The 19,741-nt window shown below is 36.5% G+C and overlaps 1 protein-coding gene across 2 annotated transcripts in view; it reads right to left on the bottom strand.

Annotated features, from left to right (window-relative positions):
• The window catches only part of Il1rapl2 (interleukin 1 receptor accessory protein-like 2), a 1,310,993-nt gene that overhangs the window by 59,470 nt on the left and 1,231,782 nt on the right, over positions 1-19,741 (bottom strand). For both annotated transcript variants that reach the window (NM_001166342.3, XM_087599348.1), the window contains 1 exon segment: positions 4,161-4,290. In NM_001166342.3, the coding sequence (NP_001159814.1) occupies positions 4,161-4,290 (130 nt within the window).

The raw sequence follows: 19,741 nt of genomic DNA, 5'->3' as shown, positions 1-19,741 counted from the left end.
AGTCCAAGTGGATCAACGACTTCCACATCAAACCAGAGACACTCATAGTAATAGATGAAAAAGTGGGAAAGAATCTATCACATCGTCATGGGGGAAAATTTCCTGAACAAAATACCAATGGCTTATGCTTTAAGATCTAGTATCGATATATGGGACCTCATAAAACTGCAAAGCTTCTGTAAGGCATTGGACAGTGTCATTAGGGCAAAATGGCAACCAACAGATTGGGAAAAGATCTTTACCAATCCTACATCTGATAGAGGGCTAATATCCAAAATATACAAAGAACTCAAGAAGTTAGACTACAGAGAGGCAAATAACCCTATTAAAAATGGGGTACAGAGCAAAACACAATATTCTCAGCTGAGGAATACCAAATGGCTGAGAAATACCTAGAGAAATGTTCAACATCCTTAGTCATCAGGGAAATGCAAATCAAAACAACCCTGATATTCCACCTCATACCAGTTAGAATGACTAAGATGAAAAGCTCAGGTGACAGCAGATGCTGGCGAGGATGTGGAGAAAGAGGAACACTCCTCCATTGTTGGTGGGATTGCAAACTGGTACAACCATTCTGGAAATCAGTCTGGCGGTTCCTCAGAAAATTGAACATTGCACTACCCAAAGTCCCAGTTATACCTCTCCTGGGCATATACCCAAAAGTACTCCAGCATACAACAAAGACACATGCTTTACTATGTTTATAGCAGCCTTATTAATAATAGCCAGTAGCTGGAAAGAACCCAGATGCCCTTCAACAGAGGAATGGATACAGTAAATGTGGTACATCTACACAATGGAGTACTACTCAGCTATCAAAAACAATGACTTCATGAAATTTATAGGCAAATGGATGGAACTAGAAAATATCATTCTGCGTGAGGTAACCCAATCACAGAAAACCACACATGGCATGCACTTACTTTTAAGTGGATATTAGTCCAAAAGCTTGAATTACCCAAGATAAAATCCACAGATCACATGAATTTCAAGAAGGATCACCAAAGTGCAGATGCTTCAGTCCTTCTTAAAAGGGGGATCAAAAATATCCATAGGAGGCGATATGGAGGCAAGTTTTAAGCAGAGACTGGAGGCACAGTCATTCAGATCCTGCCCCACATGTCATACACACACACACACACACACACACACACACACACACAACCACCAAAACTAGATAAGATTGATGAAGCTAAGAAGTGCACGCTGACAGGAACTGGATATGGATGTCTCCTGAGAGGCAAAGCCAGAACATGTCAAATACAGAGGTGAATGCTAGCAGCAAACCACTGAACTGAGAATGGGACCCCTGTTGGAGGAAATTGAAGAAAGGATTGAAAGAGCTGAAGGGGCTTGCAACCCCATAAGAACAACAATGCCAATGAACCAGAGGTTGCAGGGACTAAACCACTACCTAAAGATTATACATGGATTGAGCTATGGCTCCAGCTGCATATGTAGCCGAGCATGGCCTTGTTGGGCACCAATGGAGGGAAAAGCCCTTGGTCCTGCCAAGGTTGGACACCCAGTATAGGGGAATGTCAGGGTGGCAGGAAGGGAAATGGATGTGAAGAGGAATACCCTTATAGAAGAAGGGGCAGGGGATAAGATAGGGGGCTTATGGGAAAGGGAATAACATTTGAAACGTAAATTAAAAACATCCAGTAAAAGAAAAAATAATTTACCAGTGGTTATTCAAAGTTATTGTACTACTTTACATTTGTATCACCAGTACGTGAGGTTCTCAATTTTTCTACATCTTCACCAACATAATTCATAGCTCATATTTTTTTACTTAAACTATCCTAAAGAGTATAAAATGTGGTCATGTGGTTTTTATCTCTATGATACCTGACAATGAATGCCAAATATATTTTCCTAAACTATTTTCTTGAAATATACTATTTTCAAATATGGTTTTCAAGATTATGGGTCTTCAAAATAATGAATCTATAGGTTAGAATTGTTTGAGTATACATATGAACACTGATTATCAGAGGTATAATTATAGATATCAATTGTGGTAAGTATTAAATAGTATGATTTTTATGCACAATGCTATAATATAACTATAATATAATATAACTCAAGAAATCTTGAGCCAAGCATGGTGCACATATGTCTATGGTTTTATCTATTCAGCAGGACTAAAGTGGGAGGATCCCATAAGTCCAGGAATTTTAAAGCAGTCTGGAAAACATAACCAAACTCTCTCAGAAAAAAGCCCATGAAAGTACATATTAACACAAGTTCTCTGAAAAAATTATACTGATTCCTAATACGTAATTTTTAGTGAGAATGAATGAAGGAAAAGTGTGCCTATACCTATCAATAGCCATTATATACAAGTCTGAAAATCCCTGACTTTTTACTGGACAAATGAGAAGATAACTCCAGCTGTAGTGGTTTGCATATTCTTGGCCAATGGTAAGTGGCACTATTAGGAGGTGTGGCCTTATTGGAGTGAGTGTGGTCTTGCTGGCAGAAGTGTGTCATTGTGTAAGCAGGCCTTGGAGGGCTCCTATGTTCAAGCTTCACCCTGCGTAGAAGAGAGAGAGACCCTTCTGTTTGCCTGAAGAAGACAGTCTTTCTTCCTGGTTGCCTTAAGATCAAGATGTAGAACTCTCAGCACCTCCAGCACCATGTCTGCCTGCCCATTGTCTTGCTTCCTGCCATGATGATAATGCTCTGGACCACTGTACTTGTAATCCAGCCCCAATTCAATGTTGTCTTTTATAAGAGTTGCCTTGATTATGATGTCTCTGCACAGCAATGAAACCCTAAGACACCAGCCCAACTCCTAACTGTATTATGAGCATGTATTTGTCTTTATATCCAAAGTTAAGCACAGTATTCACCCTTCATCAAAGAAACTTCTCTTTGCAACGGACAAATATCATTACAGAATACCCCCAACCAATCATAATGTAGAGTTTTAGAGCCCAGTCCCAAAAGATAAATCTACATAATAATGTATACAACTAAGGTTTGTGGAAGAGTGTAGATGACAAGATGGAAGGATTATTAAGAGATGGGAACAGAGAGTTTGCTGTGAGGTTGTTTCTTCTAGGGATGTCAGAAGCTACATCCATAAAGTTACACCAACAGGAGATTTTGACCAAGGACAACAACAATTGACATGATAAAGTGATGGGGAAATCCCAGGAGGACCCAATCCTACACAAAGAACGACAGTCAACAAAGAGTGCTGAGAATAGGAGAAATATATTTCCGCAGGGAAAATATAGCAGTTAGTTATCCAATACAAAATGGTCAACCCTGAAAACATACGTACAAGTAACATTATACCAAACGAGAAGGTTATATTTATGTATTTAAGAATATATATGTACATATACATATAACTATACCTACCTACCTACATACATACATATATACATACATATATACATACGTACATATATACGTACATACATATATACATACGTACATATATACAAACATGAAACAACAATTATTGAAAAATTGAAGCTATGGAGAGCTTTTTGGGAGAGTTTGGTTATAGAAAATGGAAGAGGAAGTAATGTAACTATAATTCCCAAAAATAAAATATATGAGTATAAAAACACAAAGAAAATGAATTGAACTGACAGCTACACACCCAGATGGTAGGACAATAAGAGGAAAATGGGAAACATTGAAGAAGGTACTGCACAGAAGGTTCCATCTCTTTCAGAAAATAAACAAACATTAACAGGAACCAACAGTCATTTGGGCAAATTATCAGATTTCTAACACTACTACAGCTTTACAGTTATGACATACAAAGGTTGTTTGATCCCAAGTAGTGAACAGAGATTTGCCCAGCAAACTGAGATGTCACCTGCAAAACTTAAAGCACTGCTAATTACTGGTGCACAAACAGTGACCTAATCTTGGAAATATGATGAAATCTGCTTCAACATCTTTGAGGGATCATTATATTTTGATGGCACCCTCCAAGACGCTCAGAAAAGACTATTAGATACTTGCAAATAACCTGTTTTTGAAAATGTTTATTTTAAAAGAAGATACCACTCTGGCTCTCTCCAATATATCAGATCTTGGAGAATGGAATGACTTGCAGTCGCAATGAGCATGACTTAATGATAAATTGCAAAGACAGCAAAAAGAAATCAACAAGTGGACTCCTGTACCTTATTTCACCTTCTCTAATGTGACCTGCCAATTCTTCAATAAATTTCTCGCCTTTCATCCAGTAGATCATTGGTCCAGACTCCCCACTGAATCCAAAGAAAGCTTTGCAAGGGATGTTCAGAGGTTTACCTGGGAAAGAGAGAAAAATTATTAATGAGAAAAATCTCTTCCCTTTGTTATTTAGAGACAGGGATGGACAGTTAATATACAAAAGAAAACTCAGACGTGGCCCGTTTTCCAACAATTCTTGCATGTGAGAAAAAAGTTATGAGGACTTTTGGGAAATTATATAAAATTCAAGCTAATATAAAAGCTGAAAAAATAAATAAATTACCACTCTATAGCATTTTAATGGTACTGTACATCTCCCAAGAACTGAAGTGAAAGAATGAAAATGATACCTAATTAATTTTCCTTTTTGAGAGTATTCCTTACATGAGCTTGCCTTTAAAATTAAAATTATTTAAGAGCATACATTAATTCTTGATAAGTGTGAAAACATATCACCAATATACTATTCGCTAATATTGTATAGACTTTAATTTGTTTCTTCCTATTTTAATCTATTTTAAGAAAAAATGATACAGAATGTTCGTTAAATTTTGGTTTTGATTTGCAAGGACTAAGGAAATAGCTCAATAGTTGGTCATCATTATTTTGTGCTCACATACGAAGGTCAGAGGCCAGTGTCAGGTGACTTCTTCTCTCCCTTTCTAAATTTTTGAGACAGAGTCACCACTGAAGTATGTCCTTTCAGATGGCAAGTGAGTAACTGTCAACAGCAGGAATAACATTGGGACATGCTGCCAGGCCAAGGTTTTATATCAATGGAGGAGATGTGAACTCAGGTCCTTTTCCTTGAGCTGTAAGCAATTTACTCACTGAGCTATCTCCCTAGCCCTGTGATGGATAATCTTGGTTGTCAACCTAATCAGACTAAGAAATATCTCGGGGAATTAGTTAAGCAGACATCTGCTATGTTCTCAGTGGCAAAAGAAAACTACATTATAAGGGCTCGGAAACAATCACTTGAACCCTGTGTGGATTAGTATTACGATTGCAACTTTGGAGTTTGGTGAAAGGTGGTGGTGAATAAATAGGTTCCTGGTGATAGGCTTTTGAACTCTATGACACCCATTCCCCTTTGTATATTCCCTTCTATTTATTTCCCATCTGACAAGAAACAAAAAGAGGACTATTTTATTGTAGACTTTCTGTCACCATGGTTTCTGCCCAAGTGCACGATGTCAAGCTATCAGGAATTAAACCTTATGAAAGCATAAACCTAAATAAATTTTTCCTCCATTAAATTGTTTTATCCATTACTTGACATAATACAACACTCATTAATGGAAAAGAGTCACTAATGGAAAGCTCACCCTCTCTCCTAGACTCTAGACACTCTTCTCCTGGTTTAGATATTAGAACTTCTACTTGTTTAGATATTATAAGTTCACTTGCTCTTTGAATAGCCATAAACATACTCAAGGGTTCTTACATCTTCAGCTTCTACACCAAGGGCTAAATTGCAAGCTTCCCTAGTTTGAAATTTTTTTCTTTTTCTCCCCATCTACTTATTAAATTGGGTATTTCTTATTTACATTTCAAATGTTATTCCCTTTCCCGGTAATTCAAACAGTTGGGCTAATAGCCACTTATCAATGAGTGCATACCATGTGTGTTTTTCTGTGATTGGGTTACCTCACTCAGGATGATATTTTCCAGTTCCATCCATTTGCCTATGAATTTCATAAAGTCATTGTTTTTGATAGTTGATTAGTATTCCATTGTGTAGATGTACCACGTTTTCTGTATCCATTCCTCTTTTGAAGGGCAGCTGGGTTCTTTCCAGGTTCTCGATATTATAAATAAGGCTGCTATGAACATAGTGGAGCATGTGTTTGGTATATGTTGGAGTATCTTTTGGGTATATGCTCAAGAGAGGTATAGCTGGGTCCTCAGGTAGTGCAATGTCCAATTGTCTGAGGAGCCTCCAGACTGATTTCCAGAATGGTTGTACCAGTCTGCAATCCCAGCAACAATGGAGGAGTGTTCCTCTTTCTCCACATCCTTGCCAGCATGTGCTGTTGCAGAAATTTTTGATCTTAGCCATTCTGACTGGTGTGAGGTGGAATCTCATGGTTGTTTTTATTTGCATTTCCCTTATGACTAAAGATGTGGAACATTTCTTTAGATGCTTAAGACTTGCTACTGTCTTGTTTTTTTTTTAAATCTTGCAAAAGCTTGCTGTGATCTCTCTCAATTTCTATAATCATTTGCATTAATCCTCTTAATAAATTTTCTTAATCACATTGATTCTACCTCTCTGGAGGAGCTTAATTTATAAATTAAAATTCAAAATTTGAATTACAAAAATAAGGGAGGTGCCCAAGAATCATTGAGGTGACCTTAGCTGTGATACACTACACTAGGGATACAGAACTTGAAGAGGCCACTTCCTGTAGCCAGACAGATACACCAGTGGAGCGATGGAAACACCAATCCACCTATAAACTTTTGACCCAAAATTTATCCTGTCTATAAGAAATGCAGGCACAGGGGACAGAGGAGTGACTGAGGGAATGGCCAACCAATATCTGGCCCAACTTGAGAACCATGTCATGGGCAAGCATAAATCCCTAACCTTATTAATGATATTGTTAGGCTTACAGATAGGAACATGTTGTCCTCTAACAGGTTCCATGCTGCAGCTGACTCAGACAAATACAGCCACCCACAGCCAAACAGTGGATGGAGTTTAAGGACTCTTATAAAAGAATAGGAGGAAAGATTGCAGGCCCCAAAAGGGATAGAAACTCGGCAGGAAGACCAACAGAATCAACTAACCTAGAACCTTGGGACTCTCAGAGTTGGAACTACCAACCAAAGAACATATAGAGGGTGGACTTATGCCTCCCTGTTCATATGTAGCAGATGTGCAGCTTGATATAGGCAATTCAATACTGACATTTGACACACATGAATCCCTCAGTTCATAATTACATTATAAAATATTTTTTAATAAAACACATTTTGCCATTGTTTAGATCATTAGACAAAACCACTTCTGAATATTTTCCTTGTGGATCTTCCATCCTCAATTTATTCTGTTAATGTTCTCCTTAATACTCAAGTTAAAATAAATAAATAAATAAAAAATTTAGCCATAGCTTTCATGTTCTATCAACTACTACTTTCTGAATCCAACTATCTTTCCTCACCATAGCTAGAAAATGACTTCCTTTGAGGATCACTTTCAGAAATGAGCAACTAAGTAGGAGGTAGAGTTCATATGAAGACATAATGAAATACAAGGCAGGCACTTGGAGATAGGTTGGGCTTAGACACAAAATAGATATATTGACAAGTATTTATTTTATTAAAATATTAACATATCCCATCTCAAATTTCAGGCCATGGACCTCTGGATTCTTCTGCAGCTGTCCAATTTGTTAAGGCAAATAATCTGCATAATATGGTTGACACATACTCATCTGAAGTTTTGTAAAAGTATGCATTATAGAAAGTACACTCGATTAAAATTTAAGACATTTAACTCTTATGCTTAGATCAGTCATGACCATGACTGTGAGCTGATACTCTAACTTTATGTTAAATAATTTTTATGTATGCAATGAGATTGGAAGATAGTAATAATTGGGAGGACCTCAAAGAAGACAAATGCATATGAAAGTACTTCATGAACACAGATACATCATCAGAATTGAGCTCAGTGTTTTTTGCTTTCTGAGACTTGATCATCCATGAAGAAATTAAATTTCAGGAAGATTCTGAACTGGTCTTGAGTCAGAGATATTTTCACCCTGATCATGTCAATCTTGTGTTCTTTTATTCATGAGCATCTGTAGGACAATATATTTTGAATATTTTCTTGTAAATTTTGCTTATATATAGAAAAGATTCTAAGTTTTCTAAATATGAATAGGCTTCCATTTTCCTATATCTTTCTTTCTTTCTCACATCATTGAAGGTATTTAAGGAAAAATAAACCAGATCACAGAATAATTAACAGATCGGGATAACCTTTATTCTAAGAGATTCCAGTCACTGAAACGTCTAGCAAAAAATTATAGATATAAATATTGGTTACTTCTCTTCTGGATTATGTTGAAAACACATATGTTAAAATATCTTTACATTACTGGAAAGAATTTAATGAAGAAAATTAGTACAGTGTGTAAAAAGGGGGCTTCTTGAAGTGGTCCAGCAAAAATTACAGTGTCTGCCCTTTCCCTTGACACTGCATCCAAATTACTGGCAATTTATCTGGTAATTTTTCTCTTCCCATCAGAAAGATCCTTGTTAAATAAACACAAGAGATAGATATTTCAGAAGTTTATTTTGTACAGTGCTTGGTAAATATCCTTAATCCTATGTTGATGGCCTAAAACAGTAAAACTGTTCAGCCATCATCTGCCACATTCAAAGAAGAGTTCCCTAGGGATCTTTTATCAAATAGTTATGTTTAGCATGTGCTAAAGAGTAGATACTCCTCTTCTAAGAGGCATGAGAAGGCTCTCTGGGTTGATGGGAAATTAATTTTAAATGGAATTTCTCTAGGTATCTGTGACATCTGCCCTATGTGCCAAATCATAGCTAGGAGTAGCATCTGTTAGCTACTGTCTTGTTTTGTCTCCAGAGCATTTGAAAGTCATTCTGTAACTGTGTCTAATTAGTAGAAATAGCTAGTTCAGATTCACATCTGATCGTTAAGAAGTTCATCATATAAAAAGAACTTTGTCAGTGCTAAGTAATATGTTAAGAGGGTTTATTTTTGTTTATTTTTAAAAGCATATACATGGACTGGCTTGATTCTCCTTTGCCTAAGCATTGCTTCAATTTTCTTTCTCAACAAGCTCTCTGAAAATCAACATTTGAACGGTTGCCTTGAGAATTTGAAAAATCTAGAAATCATAACCAGCTTTATTATGTTTGCAACTATTAACATCATATGATTATAAACTGTTCAGAATAACCAAGATACACATCAGCAATTTGATGATAAATATTTAACAACGGGTATGTTAGAAATAAATGAGCATATAGCACATACATATAATATAAACTTTACTGATAATAAAAGATGGAACACACAATTTATACATAATGATAAGAATAAATGCACTGTCTGTAGTTTATGGATTTTCAGACATTGCAGGATATCTGCCCATCTAGATCCATACTTTTGAAATATATCATGTGCTCCTAGATCTCTCAGACACTGAGCCACCAAAGAGGCCACTGATTGGTCCAGGACTAGCTGGTCCAAGACTCCCGACACATATAGAGCAAGGGAGCAAAGGACTGCCTGGTCTGGCCTCAGTGAGAGAAGATGCACCTAACCCTCAAGAGACTGGAGCCCCAGGGAGTGGGAGGCCTGGTGGAGTGGGGTGTGGGGCATCCTCTTGGAGAAAGGGGAGGAGGAATGGGATGAGGAATAGTTGGAGGGCAGAACAGGAGGGGGATAATGATAATGACTGGACTGTAAAAAAAGATTAAAAATGATTATATATATATATATATATATATATATATATATATATATATATATATATATATATATATATATCATGTGCAGGACTCTGAGACTCTTCAGGCCCACATCTGTTTGTGATGTTTCCTGGAGCTATTCCCTTTCTCTGGTTTTGAGTTACTCTTTCTTTCCCAAAACCTCACACTTGCCTTATTTGCTTTGTAACTTGAAATACATATCAACTCTTTTAAAGTAGAATTTTTTGGTAGCTACAATAGGAATTTTGCCTTTCGTCTACCAATTAAACCTACTACATTGAGTTTGTGGCTAAATAGATACCATAGGAATGTGTAAATTCTGTAACATCAGCCAGAATGAGGTTAATTTTATTTATTTCATTCTCAGGAAGTTGTTAAACAAATTCCTCTTCTTACTGCCACCATAAACAGAGATCATCCTTTTTTCTCTGGGATCACACTTAGATTTGGCTTTTACGAGATAAGATGAAAAGGGGAGAGGGTAGTCATGATGTCAACATAAAAGCTTGTCAATTTCCCACTGGGCTTTATGCATACAAGTTTGTCCACTTCAAGAGGTTTATTCATTTCCCACGAAGGAAATTCACAATCAGAGCACATATCTCTTATGTGTACCGGGGAGAGTGTCCTGAACTACACACTGCAGTCTAATTAGTTAGTGACAGGACACACAGAGCACAGAGGGATAATACCTTAGGCTGTAAGGTATGTTTAAGAATTTCGTTAGTAAAGATGTCATTTTCTCTATGTAATCAAGTCTGTTTTTCTTCATGGGGAGATGAAGGGCAGACTGATACTTTGTAAACAGGGAATGTCTAAATTAGAGTACCTTACAGCTCATGCCATTTTTCCAAACACTGGTTGGAGATATAACTCAGTTTGAAAATCCCTGCTTGTCATGTGCAAGGGCCTGGGATTCTGCTTCCAGCACAGCAAAGAAGTTAAACCAATAGTAAATTAAGTTTAAGAGAAGAAAGCAGATCCAAGGATATGTAAGCATGTATGAGGGTTTCCTTGCTGTAGTGAAGGGAAACACACAATGTTCTATTTTGATAATGAAATTTTATTCCTTCCCCCACCTCTGAGCATGTTTGCACATGAATACACAGGTAAGTGAATACCCATGTGCCTCTGTGGTCCTCCTTTGAGTACATGTGCACACACACACACACACACACACACACACACACACACACAAACACACCACTAGCACCACCACCACCACCACCACCACCACCACCACATTTTATTCCTTTCCTTGTGTTGATTTTTCATTCTTTACTTTAGCCTTTCTTACCAGTCATCCCACAGGTAAGTACCTCCTTGGAACCAAAATTACAATTTTGAAAATGCTCGTGTCTCTGCTTACTCTGAACTTCTAGTCTCAAATCAACTGAATGGGTTATTAAGGTTTAGAAACAAGGCTAGTAAGAAACTGACTGACTTTACTGAGGTCAAAGTTAAAACCCGAAGAGAGAATCCATCATTTATAATTCATTTATTTTTATACGTAGCAGTGCTTAATGGACTAGAGATGAAGTTGCCTTCTAATTAATATGCATCTAGACAAGAAAGAAGCTTCTAACTAACACAGCGATCTTGTGCAGTCTTTTTCTAAACACTTTCCTTCTTGAGGAGGGTCTCTTTACTCAAAATTCTCTAAATTTAGAAGCTGAAACCACTGAGCTACAGTTTAGATTACATTTGATAGTAAACAATGTATTTCTTCAACTAAGATTCAAAGGTAGATGAAAACTTAATGAGACAATGAGGCATATCAGCTTGTTGCCCAAGATGGTGAAAACGTCAGAAACATGATGTTCACTGCCCATGGAACAGCAACATTTTAGAATGAAGGAAAATAAATACATTAATTGACATGGGGAAGAAGAAGACTTGGAAAAAATAAGATACTTTAAATAAGAAGAATTAATGATTATTAATGTGTATATGAGAGAAAGAGAGAGAGAGAGAGAGAGAGAGAGAGAGAGAGAGAGAGAGAGAGGGAGAATGGGAGGTAGACAAAGAGATGGGAGGGATGGGATACAGAATACAGAGTACATGGTGAGTACCTTAAACTCTCTCTTTTTTGAGGATAACAAAGAACAGGAAAACATTACTTGCCTATACTATAGGGGAGTAGCACAGCATAGTTTCAACTCAAGATGAAAAAGAACAGTTTTCACCATTATGCATGATGGATTGGCTTTGGACTACAACTGGTTCAGTGCAACAAGTGATGTGATGTTTAAAGAGGATGAGGATGAGTTAACAGCAATTGTTTTGATGAATTGCCACATAGCCTCAATCTCAATAAAAGTTTCTCTTACTATATTTTTTCTAGGAAAAATGATCAGAATCTCCATTTAACTATCCATCATGCCTGTAACTTTGCTTAGATTTTTTTAACCTTTCATCCAATCAGGGTAAAGACCTATGGGCTCAGTAAATATTTTAGTACTCTCAGCCATATCTGCCATTTGAAGGCTCTAGGCAGAGGCTAGACAGAAGGGCATCATGGGAAAGGCCATGGTGTCAGAACAGTAAATTTGTAGCTTCAGCCTTCCTACCATATTGCTATTTTTGTTTTGTTTCAGAAATTCTCTTTCCCAAAAGGCTTCAATTTGTTTCTTCTAAAAAGTGATAGAGTCAATTAAGAAATTCTAAGAATTTCTCTCAACATTCTTCTAAATCTAACATTTTAATCAAGTATTCTAGAACGATACATTTTAGACTTCCACAGGTGGGGTGAGCTATTTCTCTTCTAGTCCTACCCCTCTTTTATAAAAAGCGCCTTCTGATTATTTGAACAGAAGAATAGAGATGCAAGGCTCTGTGCCTATGATGGTTCTTAGCTTTAGCTCCACAATCCCATGGTCCATGGTGTTTTGTTTTGCAGGTTGGCTGTCTCTGGACTCTTAGTTCCTCTATATTCTCTAATCTCTGCCTGTTTATTTCAGAGTGGGCTTCCTGCCTATGAGACCTACTTTGCCTTGAACCCTTGTTCCTTTCTAGCCTCTGGCTCTTTGCTGCTTATATTGGCTCTGATGATCTTGGCTTATGGCCTGCTTTCCTTGACCCTGTGCTCTCCATATCTCAGCTTGACAAAAGGATTTGGAAAAGCTCTCTAGGGGCAAAGACAAAGTCCTTGGATATTAACTTACTATGTCAGTAAGTCCAACTCATTCTCAGCAAACTGAGATGTCATGAGAGTTGAATTAAGCAAATCCTCTCTCTCTCTCTCTCTCTCTCTCTCTCTCTCTCTCTCTCTCTCTCTCTCTCTCTGTGTGTGTGTGTGTGTGTGTGTGTGTGTGTGTGTGTGTGTGTATTCAAGAGGATGCATGGTTTCAAAAGAATTCATTTGGAGTAAGTTAATAATTCAAAATTAAATGCACATTACTTCCTCTATTGTGCTAAGTAGAAGGAAAGAGCAGACCACTTTACTTATTTTGAGATAAAATAATTTCACTTCCTAAAGTTTCTTTTATTGTCCTAGACAGCCTATATAGAATAGCAGTAAACACAGAACATAGAACAGAACACTAGATAACCATTACTTTTTCTGAAGTTCCTTTTGACATTTGAAAACATTTGATTGGAAACAGAATTTTTTTTTTTTTGCTGCTTACCCTCATAGTGATAAGATCACAATTTCTGGTCTTATAGACAACTTTCTAGTCAAATCCTGCTATACAAGTTAGCAGGAAAAATGCATCAATAAAACTGCTGCATGTCTCAGTGTGTATCTGAAGACGGATCCGGGGATTACATGGTGGCTGAAGAAAACACTGATGTGTTTTTTTCTGGACATGATGGTATGATCTAAACTGTGGCTATGGAAACCTTCAAAAAATCTTCAAAAAATAAAAACAAAATGAAATGTGCCAAGGTTTTAACATAGGTACCATTCACTTTGATGAATCTCACTTGCTCTCTGCAGACTATCTTTGAGAAACGAATGCTTAAAACAATCCCACAAAGATCTTTTGATCTTTTAGAAAATAGAAATATTGAAGTTCAATGTACAGTTGGGAAAATGAAATATAAAGCTATTCCCAGATTACCAATCATATTTTGGTGACTTTATTGATTTTGCAAAGTTCTGTAATGGTTCTTTTGGACTTTGAATTTCCCCTCACCGCGAATACCTGTAGCCTCACTATTCAGTATGCTGTGATTTGTAGCCTACTTGATTGGCATTGCTTCACCTCTTACCAATGCCAACTTCAATCTGCAGACACAAAGGTCTAGTTCAGGATTCATACATAACATGAAACGAACTTCTATCTTTCCTAGAATACACGTGCCTCTTTCTTTTCTCTACATCATGTTTTCATAGGGCCTCAGGGAGTTGACAGTTTAGGTGTGCTCTGCCTCATATGACTTTTTACAACAAACATAAACAAACAAGGCCCTTAGTGGGTTTTGTTCATTTTAATACTCACAGAAAAGGATTGTTATTGTCAGTTTACATACAGATGTAGAAAAGGGTTAAATAATGTGTTCAAGATCATAAATATCATACATAGCTGATATTTACAATAAGATATTAGAGCCAAAGGTCCTAACCACTCTTTCATGCTACCTTTTACAAATACCTATTATGATCTTATATTTTATATTAATTTCTCTCCATTTCTACCCCCCTCTCTGTGGTATGCCTGTGCACATGCTCACATGATTGCACATATGTATGTGTGTGTGTGTGTGTGTATGTTTGTGTGTGTACATGTGCAATAGCATAAGTATGGATGTCAGAAGACAGAACACACTTCAGAAGTCAGTTCTCATACTTATAGCAATATATAAGCACATTCGAATAGGGCTTGCTTGATTTTCAATAGCTCAATTTCTTCATTCTTTATATTTTAATTGATTTTATGTTGCCTGAATTAAATTTGTTTTGTGAGTTACAACAAATCCATTAGGCAAGGGAAGAATAGTAAGTTGGTGCCATGCAATTCTTACTATTTCCTTCTTTTATTCATACTTTTCAAAAAATATATTTTCTTATTCATTCTTAAATCATAATTATATTCTTTGACACACAGATGTAATATTGTCTGGTCACAAATGCTCTCTATACCTTCTTCTCAATCCACTCCTGCCCACCTCTATTTCCCACCAATCTTCCTGTTCTTTCATGTCCTTTTGCTTTTACCTTTTGACCAACTTGGTTTAGCCAAGATTGTCCCTTATGAATTTGAGATTGAAGTTAGCTACAGAAGCATGCTGGAATCATCAGTGGTGACAACACTGAAGATAACACTCCCCTTTCCCCAAAATGTATCATTAGTTCATTGTTACAAGGGCAACCTCAAGTTCAGAAGAGAGTATTTCATGACCCTTTCCCAATTCACCATTTTGATGAGGAAAAAGGAAGAGAGAAAAGGGGAAAAAAGAAACGTAGACATTATCTGGGTTGTCTTTTAATAACTTTCCCCATAGTAGGGTCAAACCTGAAGTAGTAATCAGGGGAAGGATGACACTGTTTATATGAGTAGGCAAATCAACCATACTCTTATATTTAGGCAATGGCAACTGGAGAGTGGTCTTCATTTCTTTTTGCACGTGTTTTAGAGTTTGCCTTGAATTGTTCCATGTGCATGGAGTCTTTCCTTTCCTGTGGTCACAAATCCATGAAGACAGAGAGTCAGAAAGGGAGATTGAAAAGATATACGCTATTCATGAAATAAGTTCAAATAATGGTTTCTTTCCTTTGGTGACAGAAGACTATGTAAACTACAGTAAAGGGAGTTTTGAAGTTAGTTATTACTTTTCTCACCAGATACAAGGATTTCCTTTTTCTTTATGCCTCTGCTAGAGAGTATTACAATGGAAAGACATACTCATCTTTCTTCACAAGACAAGAAGCTCAGTTTTTATCTCACTAATTCTTTATATCTTCTGTGGTGAAAACCATTGTCTAATTGCATAAAATAATGTCCAGTTATTTGAAAACGTGAGAGGAAGGGTCAAAGGTTTAATTTTACACTCTTCCATAAGATTGATATTTTTCCCTTGAAAAATTAATGTACATTTTAAAGCACATTAAAAGTATCTCAAAGAAGAGCACAACTGTTAAGCAGTGAAGGTTGTTTACCACGACAGAGCTGGCTAAAATCCTTCATTACAAATCTACCCACTCAGGCCTCAAAGTGGCTGTTCAATAATCTTGCTCTTCTTGCATCCGAAGTTCTTTCCCAAATCCATGGGGAGTATGTCTGTCTCTGACTTCTGGATCCAGTCCTAGAATCTGTATTTCTTCTCTACTTTTTTTTTGCAGTGTCAATATAAACGATGAAGTTTTACTATAAAGCAATGCTTATAATTTTTCCTTTGTGGCAACTTATTAATTATAGCACTTCTTGCTTTTATAAGCACTTTGTGAGAAGGTTTCTAGTTTGAATTTTTATAGGGCTATTGTGTATTTTTTCACAAACATGCCACTTCATTTGAATAAACACTGTGTTCAGGGCTCTTTCCTAGTTGTTTATCAGCTCTGATTAAAAAAAAAAATCAGTCATCTATGCCTCTAAGAATTTTGGTGTCACTAAGAACTCTTTGTGAAAGATAGTTTTATTGCATGTAGTTTTATTTTCATATATGTGGATAAAACCTTCAGAATATTCACAAGCGTCCTTGGGACAGAACCATACCGTGTACTGCTCCCTATGCCCCACAGAGAGAATGTTCTACAAGTAGACTATCCGGCTGACCTAGTTTGGGAAAAATTGTTCTCAGAGCTGATTGTCTCTGTCACACCCTCCTCCCCATTTGACAGGAGCCAAGAGCAAACTCAACATTCTTTCACCCTGGCCCATTCTCCTTGCCGTCTTTCGTTAACTGTCAGTAGTCAGAATCCTGATTAAAAGCAAGTTTTCCTCCAAACAGTTCTGAAGTTAAACAGACACTCAAAATGAGTTTCCTTAAATACTCCACTCAGAAAATGAAGTCCTTTTTTCCCCCTCATATATTTGGGCTGGAATTTGGTCAAGGTGTGCATGGGTTGGCTCTCTGCCTTATGTTTGTGGCCACCTAATAGAAAGGTATTCAAAATGCCATTACAAAGTGGTCTCAGAAAGGAGCTGTACATGAAGACATGGGCAAATCTTTAAGCAGAAATATTTCAGTTAAAAATGCCAATTAACCTCTGTAATTAGGAGTCCAGAGAGTGACGTAAAAGTCCTGGTGGGACCATACTGATGAGAGAGGAGATATTCTAAAGACACTTGTGTTCCTCCCTTTGGCTATAACAGTGTTGATCAAAACAGATCCCAACGCATTAATATTTTCCACAGGAATCATTGTGAAGTAAGGGAAAGGCTGAAGTCTTGGTTCCAAAGAGAAAAGAACTTGTCTCCCAGGAAGAGGATTCACAAGTTCTGACATGTATTTCTGGGATTTTGTTTAAATTCTAACACTGATACAGGAAAGACAGAAGGAAAAAACTGGGAGTCTTTTTCTCTCTGGTTTGTACATAAGTTAATGTACCTTTGGTAATTTATTTCCTAATTCTGTTAAAATATAGCCGGTTTAGAAATCCCAGTGCCTTAGTGATTCCAGTTTTTGGCTGGTCATTTTTGTTTTGTTTTGTTTTTCTTTTCTTTTCTTTTCTTTCTTTTTTTGTTTTTTGTTTTGTTTTGTTTTGTTTTGGATGTCAGAACTGCATATCATGACCCAGGTTTCTCTTTCAAGAAGATCAGACATGGAATTCCCTGAGACTAAAGATCTTGGTTTTCTCTGAAATCTTCTGGGATAGTGAACATGGTGCCTGGTACATGAAAGGTTTCCTTAAGTGGTCTAAAATCACAGTAGTATGAATAGATGAAGGCATGCTTGTTCTAAATAAATCTGATTTACTTAGTCTTTCTTTGTGCAGCATACAACATAATGGGTTTATAAAGATACTTTCAGGGTTGGAGAGTTGGCTCAGTGGTTAAGAGCACTGACTGCTCTACTGGAGGTCCTGAGTTCAAATCCCAGCAACCATATGGTGACTCATAGCCATCTGTAATGAGATCTGATGCTCTGTTCTGATGGGTCTGAAGACAGCTACAGTGTACTTATAATAAATAAATAAGTAAATAAATACATGTTTTTTAAAATAAAATACTTTCTTATATATTTCCAAATTAATTAATTAATTAATTAATTAATTAATTAGAGATGGGGTTTCCCTATCTAGGCTTGCCTTGGAACTTACTCTGTACATCAGGCTAGCCTCAAACTCACATAGACCATCGTGTCTGTCTTGTAGTACTAGGAATAAATGTGTGTGCCAGCAGACCCAGGTTTGCAGATAAAACACATTTTCATATTTATGCTTTTAATGAATATGGTGCTTAGGCGTCTAGGTTGATTTTTCCTATAATCACTTTGCTAGGATCTGAAGGAAAAGAGTACTGCTAGTCATCTTTTGTCCACTGAAGTGCACTCCTCTAACTGCTGTAGTCTTAATATTTATGCCAACATTTTCCTTTCTTACCTACAAAGGACTAGTCTTAGGCCTCCTTAACTCTGTGAAGAATTTCCTTCCTATATTTTTAGAAAGACAGGAGTTAGGTTCCAAGCAAAATAGTCCACTGTACTTAACAGCTTCTTTTTCTCAACAAGTATTTTCTTAGAACATCTTGTTTCATCTTCTTTTAGTTTATATTTCACATTTCTTCCCTTGATCCACATTGTTTCTCTATACTAGAATACATGTACCATTCCAGATGTTGTCTTCTATCACAACTATCTGATAAAGTTCCACAAAGCTGTCTATACTGAGAGGGAAAGTGTTCAGTGCTGAAACCCATGAATTATACATCCGGGATATGCTTGGACCTTGAATTCAGAGTTGCTCTTTTGTTCTGAAAGAGTTCTAAATAAACCAAACTGATGTGGCCATTAATTCCATATTTATCTGCTCACTAATTAAGGAAAGGAAAACAGTACAATAACTTAGCAGATACAGGAAAGTAAAATACAAGAAAGTAAATTTCTGAATAATTACCAATTATGTTGCTTCTCTCTGCCTTATATGTATACAGAAACACACATCTTTGCGTCTTTCATTGTATGTCCACTGTTTATCTTTAATTTTTATTGCCTGAGAATTTCATACATGCATATAATATATTTTGACCAAATTTACTCCTCATTCCCTCTCTCCAATATATCCCTATCCCCTTAACATGTTTCCCTCCTGATGTCTCTCTATATTTATCTTCTGTCTATCAAGGTAACTCCATAGCTACCTGTCTAGCTAACATCATTTTTATCATCTGTTTATTTCACTTTTTGGACAGCATGGTGCTTTCTCCATGAATTAATTATAGCTGTCTCTGGTCTGTTCTCTGTACACTGCGTACGTGTGCAATGGAGTGTGCACATCCCTCAGTAACTGTCTCAAGTATGACCTATTGATCAAAGTGATGACCTGCTGATGGTCTGAAGATAGGGGAAGAGAGAACGTCATGAGAAACAGGACAGCAGGAAACAATTTCCCACAGAACATGCATTTATTTGTATAGCATATAATATAACCCTTACACTAAAAATAAGAATTAAGATTACCAAGGTAAAAAAAAGTAGTATAGAAATAATTTTAAGGTGGATTTTAATATTTAAACTCTCTAAAAATATTGATTTTAATTTCATTAGAGCAAAAATTTACATGTAATTAATCACCAATGATTCCCATTTACTTGTTAAAAATCTACTGGGAAAACAAGTCAGCCTATATAGAGAATAATTAAAAATACTAAATATTTAAAATTTTATTGGTGTATATTCATTGTACATAGTGATATGCTTTGAAAAGACACTTTGACTCAAGGACATAGAATAGGTTTACTACTTTTGACATTTTTACTTCTATCTCCTGTTCTTAGTTAGTCCTTTGACCGTCCTTTCCCCTATCATTTGTCCCCTTTGTACCTTCAAACAGGTTCTCTTCTGCATTCAGGTTGTGTAAGTATGTATATATGCTCCTATGAATCTATAGAAAAACCTATGATTCACAAAAGAGAATAAACATACAATATTGGCTTTTCTGAGT

This window comes from Rattus norvegicus, chromosome X (assembly GCF_021556685.1).
Source record: "Rattus norvegicus strain SHRSP/BbbUtx chromosome X, alternate assembly SHRSP_T2T, whole genome shotgun sequence".
In the NCBI taxonomy this organism is placed as follows: domain Eukaryota; kingdom Metazoa; phylum Chordata; class Mammalia; order Rodentia; family Muridae; genus Rattus; species Rattus norvegicus.
The sequence above is the reverse complement of the archived record's forward strand: the minus strand, read 5'-3'. Positions and strand labels throughout refer to the sequence as shown.